The following is an 18317-nucleotide window of genomic DNA, read 5'->3' as shown; positions in this document are numbered from 1 at the left end:
GTGACCAGTCATTTTCAAATGTGTATTATTAAAAGTAAGAAACTAAAATGAAAGATTAAAAGAAATTGGGATGAAAAAGTAAAAGGATATCAAGTATAACCAGTTAAACTGGCAGAAACAGGGTATGAAAGTAAACTGCGTGGTATTTGTAGACGATACTGTACTTCTGCCTGAAAATTTAGCATGTGCAGAAATACAAGTCAATCTCTCGGAGCTGACAGAAACTACATAATATTTATGACCTCAGCAGACAAACCCAAAGTTTTCTCTAACTCAAAAAATGCACGAAATTTTTCCACCTCGACATTTGTCAATTATTGATGTTCAAAAAGTATAAATGTGTTAAACGGCGAAGATTAATTAGGAAAATGTGCTATAAATAAAAGGACTCAGAAAATAGAAAGGAAATATGGAATTAAAAATATTTACGTTATAAACTGCATATCAAGGAACACAAATAGAACGCATTATAACACGGTATTAAACCAAAATGCCTCTACAAAAATCAATACCTAGAAATGAATTACAAGTCCCAGAAAGTAGAAGTATTCAAGAGAATATCTTGAAGAAAATTTTAGGTCCAATAGGAAGCGAAGGTACGTAGAAACTAAGGAGCAATGATGATTTATACCAAAAATAGAAAAAATAAGAGAAACACTAACGGAAAGAAGACTGATATTTTATAGGTATTTATACAGGATGAAAGATAATCGGCTGACAAAATAAATATTGAAGTATTCCTATAAGATGAAATCAACACAACTGATCCAAGAAGTTACGTATGCTACTGTAGTCCTGCTGCATCCTACATTCATCTGAACCTGCTTACTGCATTCATCCGTTGGTTTCTCTCTTTACAATTTTTATCTTATTTACTACCCTCCATTACCAAACTGGTGAGCCTGGAATGTCCTATCACCCGATCCCTCCATGTAGTCAGGTTGTGCTATGAACTTCTTTTTTCCCAGTTCAATTTAGTACCTCCACACTAGTTACTCGAACTACACATCTAATCTTCAGTATTCTTCTGTAGCACCACATCTGAATAGCTTCTATACTCTTCTTGTCTAGCCAGTTTATATTCCACGTTTCACTACTGTTCAACGCTAGACTCCAAACACCTTCAGAAATTTATGTCCGATGTTAACAAATTCCTCTTCATCACACATGGTTCTTTTTCCCTAAAAACAATACACATTTTATATCCTCTCTTCTTCGATCTTTATCTATTATTTTGCTATCAAAATTGCGAAACTTCTCTGCAAGTTTTACTATCCTGTTTCTTAATCTAATCCCTCCATGCCCACCTCCATAACTGAGAGGTCAGCACAGGTGGCTACCACACAGAGGACCCGTGTTCCACTCCCAAAACTGACAAGGAATTTTTCCTGTGGGTGTTGGGGGGGGGGGGGGGCTTTTGTGGGGTGCACTCAGCCTCTCGATACCAACTGAGGGGTTGCTTGACCGAATAGTAGCGGCACCTCGGCCCGGACCCTGCAAAACGGCCAGGAGAGAAGTGAGCTGACCGCGTACCCCTCTGTACCACATCTTCATGACGCCACAACCCAGAAGATGACAGGGCTGCTGCTAGACATACCTTAATCCTTCACAGTCTGGACGTCGACCTCGACAATTCTTTCTGCGTAGCCTTATGTAATTCTGCCTTCCATTACTTTTGCTTTACATGTCTTTTCAACACACTGACCGTTCCATTCAATTACTTTTGGAAGTCCTTTGCTGTCTCTGACAGGATTACCATGTCGCTGGCAAACTTCAAAAGTTTTATTAATTCCCCCTTTAATACATTCCATTTCCAAATTTTTCCATGCATTCTTTTATTGCTTGCTCAATATACAGATTGAGTAACATCAGCGGTAGGTTACAACACCGCCTCGTTCTATTCTCAACGATTGCTCCAATTTCATGTACTTGGACGCTTACAACTGCAGTCTGGTTTCGATACAATTTATGAATAACTTTTTACTTCCCTGTATTTTGTCCCTGCCACCTCAAGTGTATTCCAGTTAACATGTTCAACAGCTCTCAAGATCTACAAATACTACACACATCAAAAAAAGTTTTGCATCACCCCGGTTTCCAGAACTCCTGAAGATAGACGTCGACTGTGGATATTGAATCACAGACACCGTCCCTTTAACTGTGCAGAGATGTCACTAAACCCGCCCAAAGATGAAACCAACCATGCATGAGCAGCGTCTATTAGACGCAGGGTTCCTGACAGCCGATCAGTTCCAGTCATTCCACCAGGAAGGAGGTACACGGCTCGTATTGTGTGTAATTCAACCGTGCCTAGACGGTCAATACCGAAGTTCGACATTGTCCGCATTGTTCCTTTGTGCCAGGAAGCGCTCTCAACAACAAAGTGTTCAGCCATCTCGAAGTGAACCAAAGCGATGTTGTTCGGACATGGAGGATATACAGAGAGACAGGAAATGTCGATGACATGCGTCGCTCAGGCCGCCCAAGGGCTACTACTGCAGTGGATGACCGCAGACCTACAGATTATGGCTCGGAGGAATCCTGACAGCAACGTCACCATAATGCTTTTCGTGCAGCCAAAGAACGTCGTGTTACGACTCAAACTGTGCGCAATGGGCTGGATGATGCGCAACTTCACTCCCGACATCCATGGCGAGGTCCATCTTTACAACCACGACACCACGCAGCGCGGTACAGATGGGCCCAACAACATGCAGAATGGACCGCTTAGGATTGACGTCACGTTCTCTTCACCGATGAGTGTCGCATATGCCTTCACACAGACCGTCATCGGAGACGTGTTTGGAGGCAACCTGGTCAGTGTGAACGCCTTAGACACACTATCCAGCGAATGCAGCGAGGTTCCCTGCTGTTTTCGGGTGGCATTATGTGGAGCCGACGTACGCCGCTGGTGGTGATGGAAGGCGCCGTAATGGCTTTCTCGATACTTGAATGCCATCCTCTGTCCGATAGTGCAACCATATCGGCAGCATATTGGCGAAGCATTCATCTTCGTGGACAATTCGTGGACAATTCCCGCCCCCATCGTGCACATCTTGTGAATGACTTCCTTCAGGATAACAACGTCGCTCGACTAGAGTGGCCAGCATGTTCTCCAGACATGAACCCTATCGAACATTCCTGGGATAGATTGAAAAGGACTGTTTATGGATGACGTGACTCACCAACTACTCTGAGGGTTCTGCGCCGAATCGCCGATGAGGAGTTGGACAATCTGAATCAACAGTGTCTTGATGAAGTTGTGGATAGTATGCCACAACGAATACAGGCATGCAAAAGTGCAACAGAACGTGGTTCAAATGGTTCAAATGGCTCTGAGCACTATGCGACTTAACTTCTGAGGTCATCAGTCGCCTAGAACTTAGAACTAATTAAACCTAACTAACCTAAGGACATCACACACATCCATGCCCGAAGCAGGATTCGAACCTGCGACCGTAGCGGTCACGCGGTTCCAGACTGAAGCGCCTTTAACCGCACGGCCACACTGGCCGGCGCAACAGAACGTGCTGCTGGGTATTAGAGGTACCGGTGTGTACAGCAACCTGGATCACCACCTGCGAAGGTCTCGCTGTATGGTGGTACAACATGCAATGTGTGGTTTCCATGAGCAATAACAAGGGCGGAAATTATGTTTATGTTGACCTCTATTCCAATTTTCTGTACAGGTTCTGGAACTCTGGAACCGAGGTGATGCAAAACATTTTTGGTGTGTGTATAAACATAGGCTTTGTGATCTTTAACTCATCTTCTTAGATAGATCGTAGAGTCAGTACATCGATGCGTGTTCCGACATTTCTCGAGAATCATAGCAGATGTGCTCCTGCTTAGCTGGGTGGTTACGTGCTTGCCTCCCATGCAGTGGACCCAGGTTCGATTCCGCGCCGGGGTGGAGATTTTTCTCCGCTCGTGAACAGGGTGTTGTGTTACCCTCATCATCATTTCATCCTCATTACCGGCAAGCAAGTTGCCCATTGTGGCGTCGACTAAAATAAGACTTGCACTCGCCGGCTGAACTTCCCCAGATGGGGCCTCCTGGACAACAATGCCATATGCTTATTTCATTTCATAGCTCATCTTCCAGAAGGTCTCTCGTTCTATCGGGTTTCCCATTCTATAATCTGCATCAGTATTTTGCAATCTTGGCTCATTATGTTATGTACTACTGTAACACCCCACCCGTTGCGTTTGGCGTGTGTTCACCCCAGCTGATTGACTAACAGATCAACAGAGAGTGCAAAACTGCCACAATATCGGATAACGCAAAGAAAGTAATAAGCCCCTGTGCCTCCTGATTCAACTGCGGTGGCAGTCTTGACATTAATTGATTCATAATTGATCCTTTTTAATTAAAAAGGGGTGCACATTGATGTTATATTCAGCTATTGAACACCAGATGCAAATGTTGAACATAAAATGAATTAAGAAAGTGACTTGGGATTTTAACTACTTGATTGAAAACACATGCAGTCGATTAGCACAAATTTATTTTAACTCACAACCTTCAATCATCACATTGCATGACTCTCCTAACAGGCAGTGGGATAAATTGCGTTTACGTGGAGTAAAGCGCGATAAATCAAAATTAATTCCTATCGGTGACCCAGGTGTAATGCAAAGTGCGAGAATAATTCTACAGTATACGACCCATGAAACCCTTGTGGAAACTTGGTCGACGTGATCCAACAAATTAATCAGTAGCCTAACTCAAGCCGGAGCGGGCGCAATATCACCGAATTCAGCATGGCGGGACAGCATCATTGTGCGGACGTCGGCCGGCCTCGTGGTGCTGCAAGGCTGTGCTCGTCTATTCACTCCTAACTATCTTGTTCAGTACGCAGCTGAACGGAAACTTTCTATCTCCAAGCTCAATCGTTCCTTTTGCAAAGTCCTAAACTGTAGAGATGCTCACTCTCTCTCAGGGAAGCTGAGTAAAGAGTGCCACGTCCACACTCTACACAAGCTGGGAACGGAAAACCTCTACGGAGAATTCTGCCAGTCCACTCTTCGCCTCCGTTTCCCCTCCAGCAAAATAAATTACGCCAATCGCAGCGCAAGTTGCGTTAATTATGCATCGCTTCCCAGCGCCAACCAATGCCTGCTCTGGGAAGTGAACAAATTCCCACAAAATTTCCCTTCCTCTCAACTTCTGCTGTCTAGCTCCTCCCAGGCCACCCATCAAGGTTAGCATCTGCATAAAACACCAATTTTTCCGAAATTCTGACTCCCAGGAGAGTGCTTCAAATTCCTTGGTCCTACATTCCCATTGCAGGCCGGTGTATTTCATTCTGTCACTCTTCACCTGATTTACTTCAGACTCTGCAGACCGTGAATTCAGTGTGAAGTTGCTATAGTCATGAACACGCATATTTCGCCCTCTATTGACCGCTCCACCGTAGCTTTGCACGGCTTTCTCGCATGTTCCACTGAAAATGGGATGATGGACATTTATCAACAGGCATACAAGTTCTCTGTCTGCTCCCCGGTACACTAGCATGGGGTCAACCACCCCCTCACTGTCACTCATCTTAAGGCAGCTGGAGGCTGCACCCCGTTACTGCTTTCTCAGAGTTCGAGCTGCCCTAAGCTGCCTATTGTCGCTTCCTTTCGCCTCTCCCCAGCCACACGCCGCCGCCCGGTCGCGGTCAACTCTGAGTACTTCCCTAGGATACCCTAGCCTTCAGTAAATCGACGCTTTTCCACAAAGTTTTCATGTCACGTGAATTACTTTAAAACCATCACCCAACATTAATTATTCCAATACGACCATACTATACCCTCTACAAGATGCATTGTGCCTTGTCAGTCATTTTTGTTCAGACCTACTGTTCGCTCAATGTGACTTCGGTGATCGTTAATGACTTCATGTAAATTCTTGCCATCTTACCCGACTTTGTGTACAGTGGTAAAGAGAGATGGGCTACAGAGTGGAGCAGCAACTGTCGTTGGAGGAAAGCTGAAATCAAAACTGATTAGTGAACAGATTATCACAGTAAATAAAAGATTTTTTGAATGTATATTATCCAGAAGAAGAAGGACTCAATACTCATTGTGCAGCAAGAAACAGAGTCCAGTTCATACAACAGAAACAACGATGATGTTGGAGCCATGTCTGCGTGGCTTCCCATACCGAAGAGGCTCTGAGTATGAGTTTCCTGAGATGCTACCGCTGGGTGTCCTGTATTGCGACAGCAGAGGAGGCTTGAAGTACAGAGCTGCTGGGTCAGCCAGATCCCATGTGACTGCAATTGGCGCCAAACGGAAACATTGACACCCTTTGGGTAGTACTGATACGTGATAGCACACATTAAGCTGAGCCGGCCGTTGTGGCTGAGCGGTTCTAGGCGCTTCAGTCTGGAACCGCGCGACCACTACGGTCACAGGTTCGAATCCTGCCTTGGGCATGGATGTGTGTGATGTCCTTAGGTTAGTTAGGTTTAAATAGTTCTGTTCTGGGCGACTGATGACCTCAGATGTTAAGTCCCATAATGCTCAGAGCCATTTGAACCATTAAGCTGATATTTCGATGACATTCAGAACAGAAAAGCAGATGGCGTTGCAAAAAGATATAGCTTTAGGAGCAAAATGTCAAAATTGTCAGAAATCTGTAGTTGTAGCAGTAAGAGAACAAGTAGGAAATAGTCTGAACTATGTGAAAGGAAACAAAAATGAAGTTAAGTTGAAAGAATAAGGAAGGAATAAAATGAGAGTAATCACAAGAAACTGCAACTGGCACATGGTTCCCAGTTGTCCAGAATGGAGGAAAAAAGGGGAGCGAAATAATATTTGAGTAGTAACAAATGAAAAGAAATTGCAACTGGCACATAGTTCCAAGTTGTCCAGAACGAAGGGTAGAGGGCGAAGGAAGTAACATTTGAGTAGCAATCACTGAACTGTTGTGTGACAATTTGGATATGTTGTTCAGACTGTTTCCATGTTTTTAAATAACTACTGCCGATAACACGGTTGTGAACCAGAACCTGTTTGTGTCGCCAGCTACGAGCAGCGCATGAAGCGGCTGTCGGCCATCTACCGGGACCGGCCGCAGACAGCCCTGGAGACGGCCGTCTGGTGGACGGAGTACGCCCTGAGGCACCAGGGGGCGCCCCACCTGCGCTGCGCCTCGCTGGACCTCCACTGGTTCCAGCGCTGGCTGCTCGACGTCATCGCACTCGTCCTGCTTGCCGCCGCTGCCGCGTCCTCAGCTCTGTACCTCCTCACCAGGAAGGTCCTCTCGGCGCTGTTCCAGGAGGGCGGCAAGCTCAAGAGGTCGTGACGCGGCATTCCAGCTACGGCTGCTGGCGACCCTGACAGTACAAACAAACCCTCCCAGTGTTCCATAGTCTACATTCTCATTCCAATCTTGTGAAAATGCTTGTCATTGTATACCACTATTATCGTCACCGAGCTTCAAAGCAAATCACTCCTTACTTGTTATTGTTATACAAATAAAAGACGAGGTTGTTCGTAAACAGAGTTCTGCAGTTTTATTACACACAGTACAGCACTACTGCTTCGGTAGTGGCATTCCTAAACCTCTTCACTTTAGATGACGAATCTACAAGTCCATTCACATTAATGTGACCACCACCATGTTCTACTTCGACATGCAATAACCCCATTCAAGTGGCGGGTGGCAGCACTAGTGGTAGAGGGTATATAAAGCACATCTGAGAGACACGGGAGACAGTGGAATCATTTTAATGCAGAAACAGAGTGATTTATCAGACATCTGTAAGGGCATGATCATTGGCTTTCAGACCGAAGGTGAAAGCATTTCCCAAAGAGCTAAGTTTGTAAACTGTTTGCAAGCCACTCTGGTTAAAGTATGCCATGCCTGGCAAAATGGCACTATTCAAAACGCGCCCAGATCATTGTGGTGCACCACAGGCCATAGATGACAGGAGATGTGTACAACTGAACAGACATGCAACTGTTGCACAACATAACTCCCAGACAAACCAAGCAGCTACCAACAATGCTCCATCAACTACTGTGGATGTCTATGCGATGTACCTGGTTCTAGCTGTCATGCTGTCTACTGTTCATCGCCGACGAAGGCTGGAATTTTCACACCAATACCGCGAATAGACGTCCACTGAGCAGCGACAGGTGGCGTTTTCTGATGAATCACATTTTATGGTCAGTGGACAGATGGCTGTTGGCGCATACGGCACGAAACGTCTGAAAGAAAACACCCTGCATTCATCATGTTCTGGGAAACGTTTTCGTAGCATTCTCGGGTGATCTCGTCGTTCTGGAAGGCACAATGGATCAACACAAGCATGCGTCTATCTTTGGGAACCATACCCACTCACCGAACGGGGTGGTGCAGTGGTTACCACACTGGGTTCCTATTCGGTAGGAAGATGGTTCAAATGCGCGTCCGACCATCTTGACGTAGGTTTTCCACGATTTACCTAAATCGCTTCAGGCAAATGCTAGGATGGTTCCTTTGAAAGGGTATGGCTAACTACCTTCTCCGTCATTCCCTAATCCGATGAGACCGATGACCTCGTTGTTTGGTCTCCTCCCCCTAAATCTACCAACCATGTCCACTCTTACATGCAGTTTGTTTTTCCTCATCATGAGGGTATCTGCCAGCAGGACAAAGCAACGTCTCACACAGCTCGCAGTGTTCGTGTGTGGTTCAAAGAATGCCAGGAGCAGTTAATCGCACTCCACTGGCCGCCAAACTCCCCATATTTAAATCCAATCGAGGACCCGTGGGAAGCTGTCTATCTACCGTTCCACTCTCGAACGGCACGCGGGAAAAACGAGCACTTACATTTTTCTGTGCGAGCCCTGATTTCTCTTATTTTATCGTGATTATCATTTCTCCCCATGTAGGTGGGTGGCAACGGAATGTTTTCGCTATAGGGGGAGAAAACTGGTGATTGAAATTTTATGAGTAGATCCCGTCGCAACTAAGAACGCCTTTTTTTTAATGATTGCCACTCCAATTCACTTACTATCTCCCCTACTTCGCTATAATACAAAACGAGCTACCCTTCTTTGTACTTTTTCGATGTCATTCGTCAGTCCCACCTGATGCGGATCCCACACCGCTCAGCAATACTCCAGAATAGGGCGGACAAGCGTAGTGTAAGCAGTCTGTTTAGTAGAACTGTTGCACCATGTAAGTGTTCTGCCAATGAATCGCAGTCTTTGGTTTGCTCTACCCACAATATTATCTATGTGATCGTTGCAATTTAGGTTATTTGTAATTGAAATCCCTGTTTTTAGATGAGTTTACAGCCTTCAGATTTGTGTCATTTATCGCGTAATAATGTTCAAAATTCGTCATACATATCTATCAATTCATGACAATCATCTTTACAAATTTCCTTTATTTTGCGGACACGCGTCCAGATCGTCCGTTTATAGTAACTTCTCAAATCTCTGGCATCACTCTCTCCACATCCACCACTGCTGGCGGCTCACCTCCAACAGTCAACGCTTCGCGCTGTTCGCATCCAACTGCCCAACACTACACTAGCGAATATTCCAACAATGAGTCCAACCGGCTATAGACCGCACACAATACAGTCAGTGATTTTCATACAGAGCGCTACGTGGCATTACCAACATAAAAACCTAAACAGCCCACTCACAACTGTATCTTGCCGTTAAATGCCTTTTTCAGTGGTGGTGAACAGCTCCGAAGTAATCGCCTGTTGCACTGGAACGAAATTACTGAGACGAATCTCGATCTTCGAATGTATGTGATGTAAGTTATTTCAGAGGATCAGTAGTCAGTACCACCTCGAGAATATGAATATTATGCATTCGAAAACTGGCATCACACGCTATTCTTTAACTATACTAAATTTAAAACAGAAACTAGTGTGTATCTCGGTCCATAGTACATCGTTGTACACTACTGGCCATTAAAATTGCTACACCACGAAGAAATGCAGATGATAAACGGGTATTCATTGGACAAATATATTATACTACAACGTACATGTGATTACATTTTCACGCAATTTGGGTGCATTGATTCTGAGAAATCAGTACCCAGAACAACTACCTCTGGCCGTAATAACGGCCTTGATACGCCTGGGCATTCAGTCAGACCACAGTTCATCAAGAGTAGTGACTGGTGTACTGTGACGAGCCAGTTGCTCGGCCACCATTGACCAGACGTTTTCAATTGGTGAGAGATCTGGAGAATGTGCTGGCCGGGGCAGCAGTCGAACATTTTCTGTATCCAGAAAGGTACGTACAGGACCTGCAACATGGGTCGTGCATTATACTGCTGAAATGTAGGGTTTTGCGGGGATCGAATGAAGGGTAGAGCCACGGGTCGTAACACATCTGAAATGTAACGTCCACTATTCAAAGAACCGTCAATGTGAACAAGAGGTGACCAAGACGTGTAACCAATGGCAACCCATATCATCACGCCAGGTGATACGCCAGTATGGCGATGACGAATACACGCTTCCAATGTGCGTTCACCGCGATGTCGCCAAACACAGATGCGACAATCATCATGCTGTAAACAGAACTTGGATTCATCTGAAAAAATGACGTTTTGCCAATCGTGCACCCAGGTCCGTGGTTGAGTACACCATCGCAGGCGCTCCTGTCTGTGATGCAACGTCAAGGGTAACCGCAGCCATGGTCTCCGAGCTGATAGTCCATGCTGCTGCGAACGTCGTCGAACTGTTCGTGCAGATGATTGTTGTCTTGCAAACGTCCCCATCTGTTGACTCAGGGATCCAGACGTGGCTGCACGATCCGTTACAGCTATGCGGATAACATGCCTGTTATCTCGACTGCTAGTGATATGAAGCCGTTGGGATCCAGCACGGCCTTCCGTATTACCCTCCTGAACATCTTGATTCCATATTCTGCTAACAGCCATTGGATCTCCACCAACGCGAGCAGCAATGTGGTGATTCGATAAACCGCAATCGCAATAGGCTACCATCCGACCTTTAACGAAGTCGGATATGTGACGGTACGCATTTCTCCTCCTTACACGAGGCACCACAACAACGTTTGACCAGGCAATGCCGGTCAAGTGCTGTTTGTGTATGAGAAATCGGTTGGAAACAAAATCAAATATCAGTTGCCCCTGGAAGCCGTTAGGCAACATGCTCTGGGACTATGAGCCTAGAACCTGGTTAGCCACTTTGTAGTACAGATAACACCGGGATAATACGGGACAGCCTTCGCACGTTGGTAATACCGGGTGCAGCCCAATCAGTAAAGCTAAGCAACGTTGGGCTCAGCTAGTACTTGACTGGGTGACCTTCTTAGGAAAACCGATGGCCGTTGACTTTAAGAGCACGCAAGGCGCCCAAGTGGCATCCTATTGGAGGACGTACACTAGGCCGTCGTACCACATGACATAAAAAAGTTTTGACTCACTCGCAGAATTTATGAAGATAGCCGTTGACTGTGGATACTGTATCACAGATACAGTCCCTTTGACTATTCAGAGATGTCACTAAACCCGCCCAAAGGTGTAAACAACCGTGCATGAGCAGCGCCTATTAGACGGAGGTGGGTCCGACAGCCGATCAGTTCCAGTCATTCCACCAGGAAGGAGGTACAGAGCTCGTGTTTTCTGTAGTTCAACCTTGCCTAGGCGCTCAATACCGCGGTTCGATCGCGTCCGCCTTGTTACTTTGTGCCAGGAAAGGCTCTCAACAAGGGAAGTGTACAGGCGTCTCAGAGTGAACCAAAGCGATGTTGATCGGACATAGAGGGACAGGAATTGTCGATGACATGCCTCGCTCAGGCCGCCCAAGGGCTACTACTGCAGTGGATGACCGCTACCTACAGATTATGGCTCGGAGGAATCCTGACAGCAACGTCACCATGTTGAATAATGCTTTTCGTGCAGCCAAAGAACGTCGTGTTACGACTCAAACTGTGCGCAATGGGCTGCATGATGCGCAACTTCACTCCCGACGTCCATAACGAGGTTCATCTTTGCAACGACGACACCATGCAGCCGGCCGTGGTTGACGGGCGGTTCTAGGCGCTTCAGTCTGGAACTGCGCGACCGCTACGGTCGCAGGTTCAAATGCTGCCTCGGGCATGGATGTGTGTGATGTCCTTAGGTTAGTTAGGTTTAAGTAGTTCTAAGTTCTAGGGGACTGATGACCTGAGCTGTTAAGTCCCATAGTGCTCAGAGCCATTTGAACCATTTGACACCATGCAGCGCGGTACAAATGGCCCCAACAACATGCCGATGGGCCGCTCAGGATTGACATCACGTTCTCTTCACTGATGAGTGTCGCATATGCCTTCAACAGGACAATCGTCGGAGACGTGTTTGGAGGCAACCTGCTCAGACTGGATGCCTTAGACACACTGTCCAACGAGTGCAGCAAGGCAGAGGTTCCGTGCTGTTTTGGGGTGCCATTATGTGGGGCCGTCGTACGCCGCTCATTGTCATAGAAGGCGCCATAACGGCTCTACGATATATGAATGCCATCCTCCGACCGATAGTGTAACCATATCGGCAGCATATTGGGTAGGCATTCGTCTTCATGGACGACAATTCGAGCCCCCATCGTGCACATCTTGTGAAGACTTCCTTCAGGATAACGATATCGCTCGACTAGAGTGGCCAGTACGTGCTCGAGAGATGAACCCTATCGGACATGCCTGGGATAGATTGGAAAGGGCTGTTTATGACGATGTGACCCAGCAACCACTCTGAGGGATCTAAGTCGAATCGTCGTTGAGGAGTGGGACAATCTGGACCAACAGTGGCTTGATGAACTCGGGGTAGTATTCCAGGACGAATACAGGCATGAATCAATGCAAGATGACGTGCTACTGGGTATTAGAGGTACCGGTGTATACAGTAATGTGGACCACCACCTCTGAAGGTCTCGCTGTATGGTGGTACAACATGCAGTGCGTGGTTTTCATGAGCAATAAAAAGGGCGGAAATGCTTTTTTTATGTTTGTAAATAAAAATCAGTTTCCGCAAGTATGAAAGAGCATCATTTAAGAATGACTAGACAGTTTGACAGATTTTTTTATTGTGTTCGTAATAGTCAGCACAAGGTTTGTATGAAAGGAATTTTGGAAAACCCACCCAACAAGTCGGAAATTAATATGGTATTTTTCTGCGAAAGTCTAAATCAAAGAAATGTGACATTTCCACTATCGTACGCGCTCAATTGATTCCAGTTCGCAGTTTATTTCTTTGGAAAAAATGCCACCAGTGAGGTGCTGAAATACCAGTCGGCTTGCACGCAACGCATCCAATTACGTGAACGTCGAGTCAATGAGACTGACGAAAAGTATCAACAGCGTTTGGAGGCTAATCGAATTATGCAATGAACACTTTCTGTTAAACCAGCTGCGAGAAAGAACACACTGAGCTACGATTTGAAAATGTGCGGTTCTGTTATCCTTTCCGCAGCCATTTTCTACAGAAACAGGAAATTGCTTTTATGAGTAACTAAATGACCCTACCTGTTCGTAGATTAAAACCATACGAAATAATTTACTGTCCTTAAAGCTACTATACTCACAGATCGAGTAGTTGGAAAGGTCTCCCTCATACACAGTGTAATAATGGTTCCAACCGATTTGCCCATTCATTTTGACTTCTGTTCACAGTCAAGGTTCCGTTTGCGATAACAATAAATAAGGTGAGAGAAACAGAGTGGTAGGAGATGGATAGAGAAGATGGAGGGAAAGGATATGAAGGAGGACGAAGATATGGGCAGAGATGTGAGGGAGGAGGAGTTGGATAGAGAGAGTGTGGAATAAGAGATGTACAGGGAGTGGGAGGAAGGTGAAGGGCAGAGATAGGAAGAGGAGGAAGAGATGGACAAATGGGAGGAGAGGAGGAGAGGAATAGAGAGAAGAAACAGAAGGAGGTTAGGACGTATATTCAGTTCGAATACATATTTAGCAACTGTGCAGCATTGCCGGATTCACCAGTATAATTATAATATCAATCATACTCCTCCCTTGTACTCAGAACGGAGAGGATCGGTGTTTCAACTTAATTTTTTTTAGACCTTTGTCTACGAATAAAAATTTCCTCAGAGCTGGTTCCCAATTTCTTTGATGTTTCCCTAAGTCTGCAATTTGTGTTTTATTCTTTCGTTTGGAACTTCCACGAAACAGTTAAAAACACACACGCTGGTCTAGCCAAGTGACCTTTCACCGCACTAAAGGTTAACTTAGAGGCAGAACCTGGTATTAATGTTAACGCCTACTCACGGGTTACTCGCTCGTGCACTTTGTTAAAGCAGTTAAGAGACAGCACATTGATTCAGCAGAATGAAGTTGCACACTGTCTCCTTGATCTTTTGTTAGTTTGATGTAGGTAGTTCACAGTCCCAAGTTTCGAGAGCTGATGCCTGCTTGTTGTCCTTGGCGAATTCCGGCCTCACAGTATTTTCCCTGGTCTGTTTACACTTTTCCAGACACTTCAGAAAGTCTAAAAACCAGTACCTTTCGCGTAACGCAGTTGTGTAACAGACGCTACGCGAGACGGCATGTGTATCACGTAACCTGAAACACCGAGGCGCATCCGCTGGCTACACCTCCAAGCTAAACGATGATACTAACAGCCTCAAACATCGTGCTGTTTCGTGGTTGTTCGACATCTTATCAGTAACTCTTGTATTTCATGTAATAGCTATCAATAAACTTAAAAAAAAACTAGTACACTAGGGTGAAGAACTCCGTACACGTGTGCTCGGAAAGGGCTTCTACAACTTATATAACCACAATTAGCTCCATAATTGTACTTTCTTTCTTCTACATCGTTATCATATCCGTTAACTTGCTCGTGCTGAGTAATGAGGGATGATCTGTAAATGTTCATCTTGGAGAAAGACATCTTGGCCAAGATCGAGTTTGTACAACATTTCTGTACGATAACCGGTTTCCGTTAACAGAGTTACCATCATCTAGTCTATGAAAAGTGAATATTAAGTATAAAACATATTAATTGCAAAAGCTAGCGTACGTGTCATAAATCAGATTCCCTGGGGTGTAAAACATGGCGAGTGATATTTTAGTGTTTTGAAGTTATTAGATACAAAGTTCTACGAACATTATAATTACAGATGTACAGAGTTCCACTGTCGCTTCTTAATTTTAATAAAATGATCCGCGTTAAAGCGTGCGCTGGTAAAGTTACAAAATGGAAATAATTTTTCTAATTAGAAATGAGAAATACTACTTGAGATACTGACACAAATTGTATCGTAGATGTCATGTTATTCAAGGTCATAAAATGTAAATGATATTATTCGTGGCATTAAAATGTGCACTTGCTACAGGAAAATTTAAATCTAAAAGCTGGTGGATAATAATTTAAGGCAACATATTAATGAGAAAATGTTATGTCATTAAATTTACTAAGTTGAAGACTTGAAAACACTAATAACGATAATGTTTCACTTTAACTACTCTTACCGTTTGCTTTGGATTTCTCAACTACTTTTAATGGCTCGTAATAAACATGATGAACTCCCGGTGTGCATTGGAAACAAGGCAGAACATCAGTAAATAAATAGGACATGGACCTATGCACAGAATGTATAACATGTTAAGTATAGTAGGTACCGTTGTGTACGTGTACATGCGAAACCGAATTTGAGGTGGCACTTCGTACCTCGTTTACTTCCTTACTATCACTTGTCATCACCTTCATTATCTGATGCTTGGCCATCTGAATCTTTAACGGTGTATTCAAACTCATAATCACTGTTTAATAGCTACAATTAAATATTATTTTTTCAGTATTATTGTTACTTAATATTGCACTATTGTTCACATTCATCTTTCCTCCAAACCCCAACGTCATCCTAGAAGCCATTTTGTCACACATACCACTTTGTACATGCAGCAGTTTCTAACTGCCAGGAAAAAACAGCTGTATACTTCTGCCATCTGTAGAAATTTTTGAAAACTAGCTACACATTTAACTCTGAATTTAAGATATTACGTCATATGCTTCACAAGTGGTTCTTGTCAAAAATGTCAGTTACAAAGTTTATCAACTGATCCTCTCAAATATAATACATAGATTGACTTATTATTACACATACTCCAGTTAATCTACACTCCTGGAAATTGAAATAAGAACACCGTGAATTCATTGTCCCAGGAAGGGGAAGCTTTATTGACACATTCCTGGCGTCAGATACATCACATGATCACACTGACAGAACCACAGGCACATAGACACAGGCAACAGAGCATGCACAATGTCGGCACTAGTACAGTGTATATCCACCTTTCGCAGCAATGCAGGCTACTATTCTCCCATGGAGACGATCATAGAGATGCTGGATGTAGTCCTGTGGAACGGCTTGCCATGCCATTTCCACCTGGCGCCTCAGTTGGACCAGCGTTCGTGCTGGACGTGCAGACCGCGTGAGACGACGCTTCATCCAGTCCCAAACATGCTCAATGGGGGACAAATCCGGAGATCTTGCTGGCCAGGGTAGTTGACGTACACCTTCTAGAGCACGTTGGGTGGCACGGGATACATGCGGAGGTGCATTGTCCTGTTGGAACAGCAAGTTCCCTTGCCGGTCTAGGAATGGTAGAACGATGGGTTCGATGACGGTTTGGATGTACCGTGCACTATTCAGTGTCCCCTCGACGATCACCAGTGGTGTACGGCCAGTGTAGGAGATCGCTACCCACACCATGATGCCGGGTGTTGGCCCTGTGTGCCTCGGTCGTATGCAGTCCTGATTGTGGCGCTCACCTGCACGGCGCCAAACACGCATACGACCATCATTGGCACCAAGGCAGAAGCGACTCTCATCGCTGAAGACAACACGTCTCCATTCGTCCCTCCATTCACGCCTGTCGCGACACCACTGGAGGCGGGCTGCACGATGTTGGGGCGTGAGCGGAAGACGGCCTAACGGTGTGCGGGACCGTAGCCCAGCTTCATGGAGACGGTTGCGAATGGTCCTCGCCGATACCCCAGGAGCAACAGTGTCCCTAATTTGCTGGGAAGTGGCGGTGCGGTCCCCTACGGCACTGCGTAGGATCCTACGGTCTTGGCGTGCATCCGTGCGTCGCTGCGGTCCGGTCCCAGGTCGACGGGCACGTGCACCTTCCGCCGACCACTGGCGACAACATCGATGTACTGTGGAGACCTCACGCCCCACGTGTTGAGCAATTCGGCGGTACGTCCACCCGGCCTCCCGCATGCCCACTATACGCCCTCGCTCAAAGTCCGTCAACTGCACATACGGTTCACGTCCACGCAGTCGCGGCATGCTACCAGTGTTAAAGACTGCGATGGAGCTCCGTATGCCACGGCAAACTGGCTGACACTGACGGCGGCGGTGCACAAATGCTGCGCAGCTAGCGCCATTCGACGGCCAACACCGCGGTTCCTGGTGTGTCCGCTGTGCCGTGCGTGCGATCATTGCTTGTACAGCCCTCTCGCAGTGTCCGGAGCAAGTATGGTGGGTCTGACACACCGGTGTCAATGTGTTCTTTTTTCCATTTCCAGGAGTGTATCAGCACAATGCGAACCATAAATGTACCGCATATCTTAATTAACTGGACAGTTGATGTTAGATGCACTGGCATTTCAAAGTTAAAAGCAGTAAATACAATATGTTTCGCCAAGTGCATTCGTCCTGTATTACAGGTTATAGAGTACATTACTGTTGCAAGAGCACCACTGAACTGAGATACAGAGAAAATTATTAGAGAACATATAGATATGTATTGCCTTTAGAGGTCGCTTTGGCATTTACATCACTGTCAATTGCAAATATAAATATGCAATTTTAGTAAAAGTGTATTTACACTTTACTAGGAGGTAGGTGAATATTCTCTAAAAACAGAAAGAACACACGAAGCCATATGGAGGTAAAACAGTAAGTCAAAATAGGCAATGGGCAACATGTCGTTAAGACTACAACCTAAGTTGTATTCCAAAATTCTATCTATGTACAACGTCAGATACAAATAAAATAATTGCACACTAACATTTATTGACGATATGCTTGCAAAGCGGAAAACCAGCTGACAGCGAGGTGGTACAGTACATACGTAGCCCATTATGTAGGTGACGAAGAGGCAATCTTTCACTAAGCGATTTCACCATCACTGCCTCAGCACATACCTGCACGGCAGCGGCAGCAGAAAATACATCAGGGGAGATACCATATGATACATAGCCCGAGGTCTACGTGTCATGCTCGATTCTCAAGAACCGTTACAGAAGGAAAACTCACAACATAGTAATACGTTAGCACTTACAAATAAAATTCACTAAGACATCAAAAGATTTAGTTAAAATAGGGATACAATCATAT

At 45.3% G+C, this 18317-nt stretch overlaps 1 protein-coding gene across 1 annotated transcript in view; it reads left to right on the top strand.

Annotated features, from left to right (window-relative positions):
* Nucleotides 1-7497, top strand: part of LOC126106636 (UDP-glucosyltransferase 2-like) — a 136806-nt gene extending 129309 nt beyond the window's left edge. Inside the window, exon 5 of the mRNA XM_049912991.1 lies at nt 7018-7497. Coding sequence (XP_049768948.1) covers nt 7018-7297 — 280 coding nt within the window. The 3' untranslated portion in view covers nt 7298-7497. The remainder of the gene's footprint in view (nt 1-7017) is intronic.
* Nucleotides 7498-18317: the final 10820 nt, after the last annotated feature.

This window comes from Schistocerca cancellata, chromosome 10 (assembly GCF_023864275.1).
Source record: "Schistocerca cancellata isolate TAMUIC-IGC-003103 chromosome 10, iqSchCanc2.1, whole genome shotgun sequence".
Lineage (NCBI taxonomy): Eukaryota > Metazoa > Arthropoda > Insecta > Orthoptera > Acrididae > Schistocerca > Schistocerca cancellata.
Note: the sequence above shows the minus strand (reverse complement) of the source record. Positions and strands in the feature narration are given on the sequence as shown.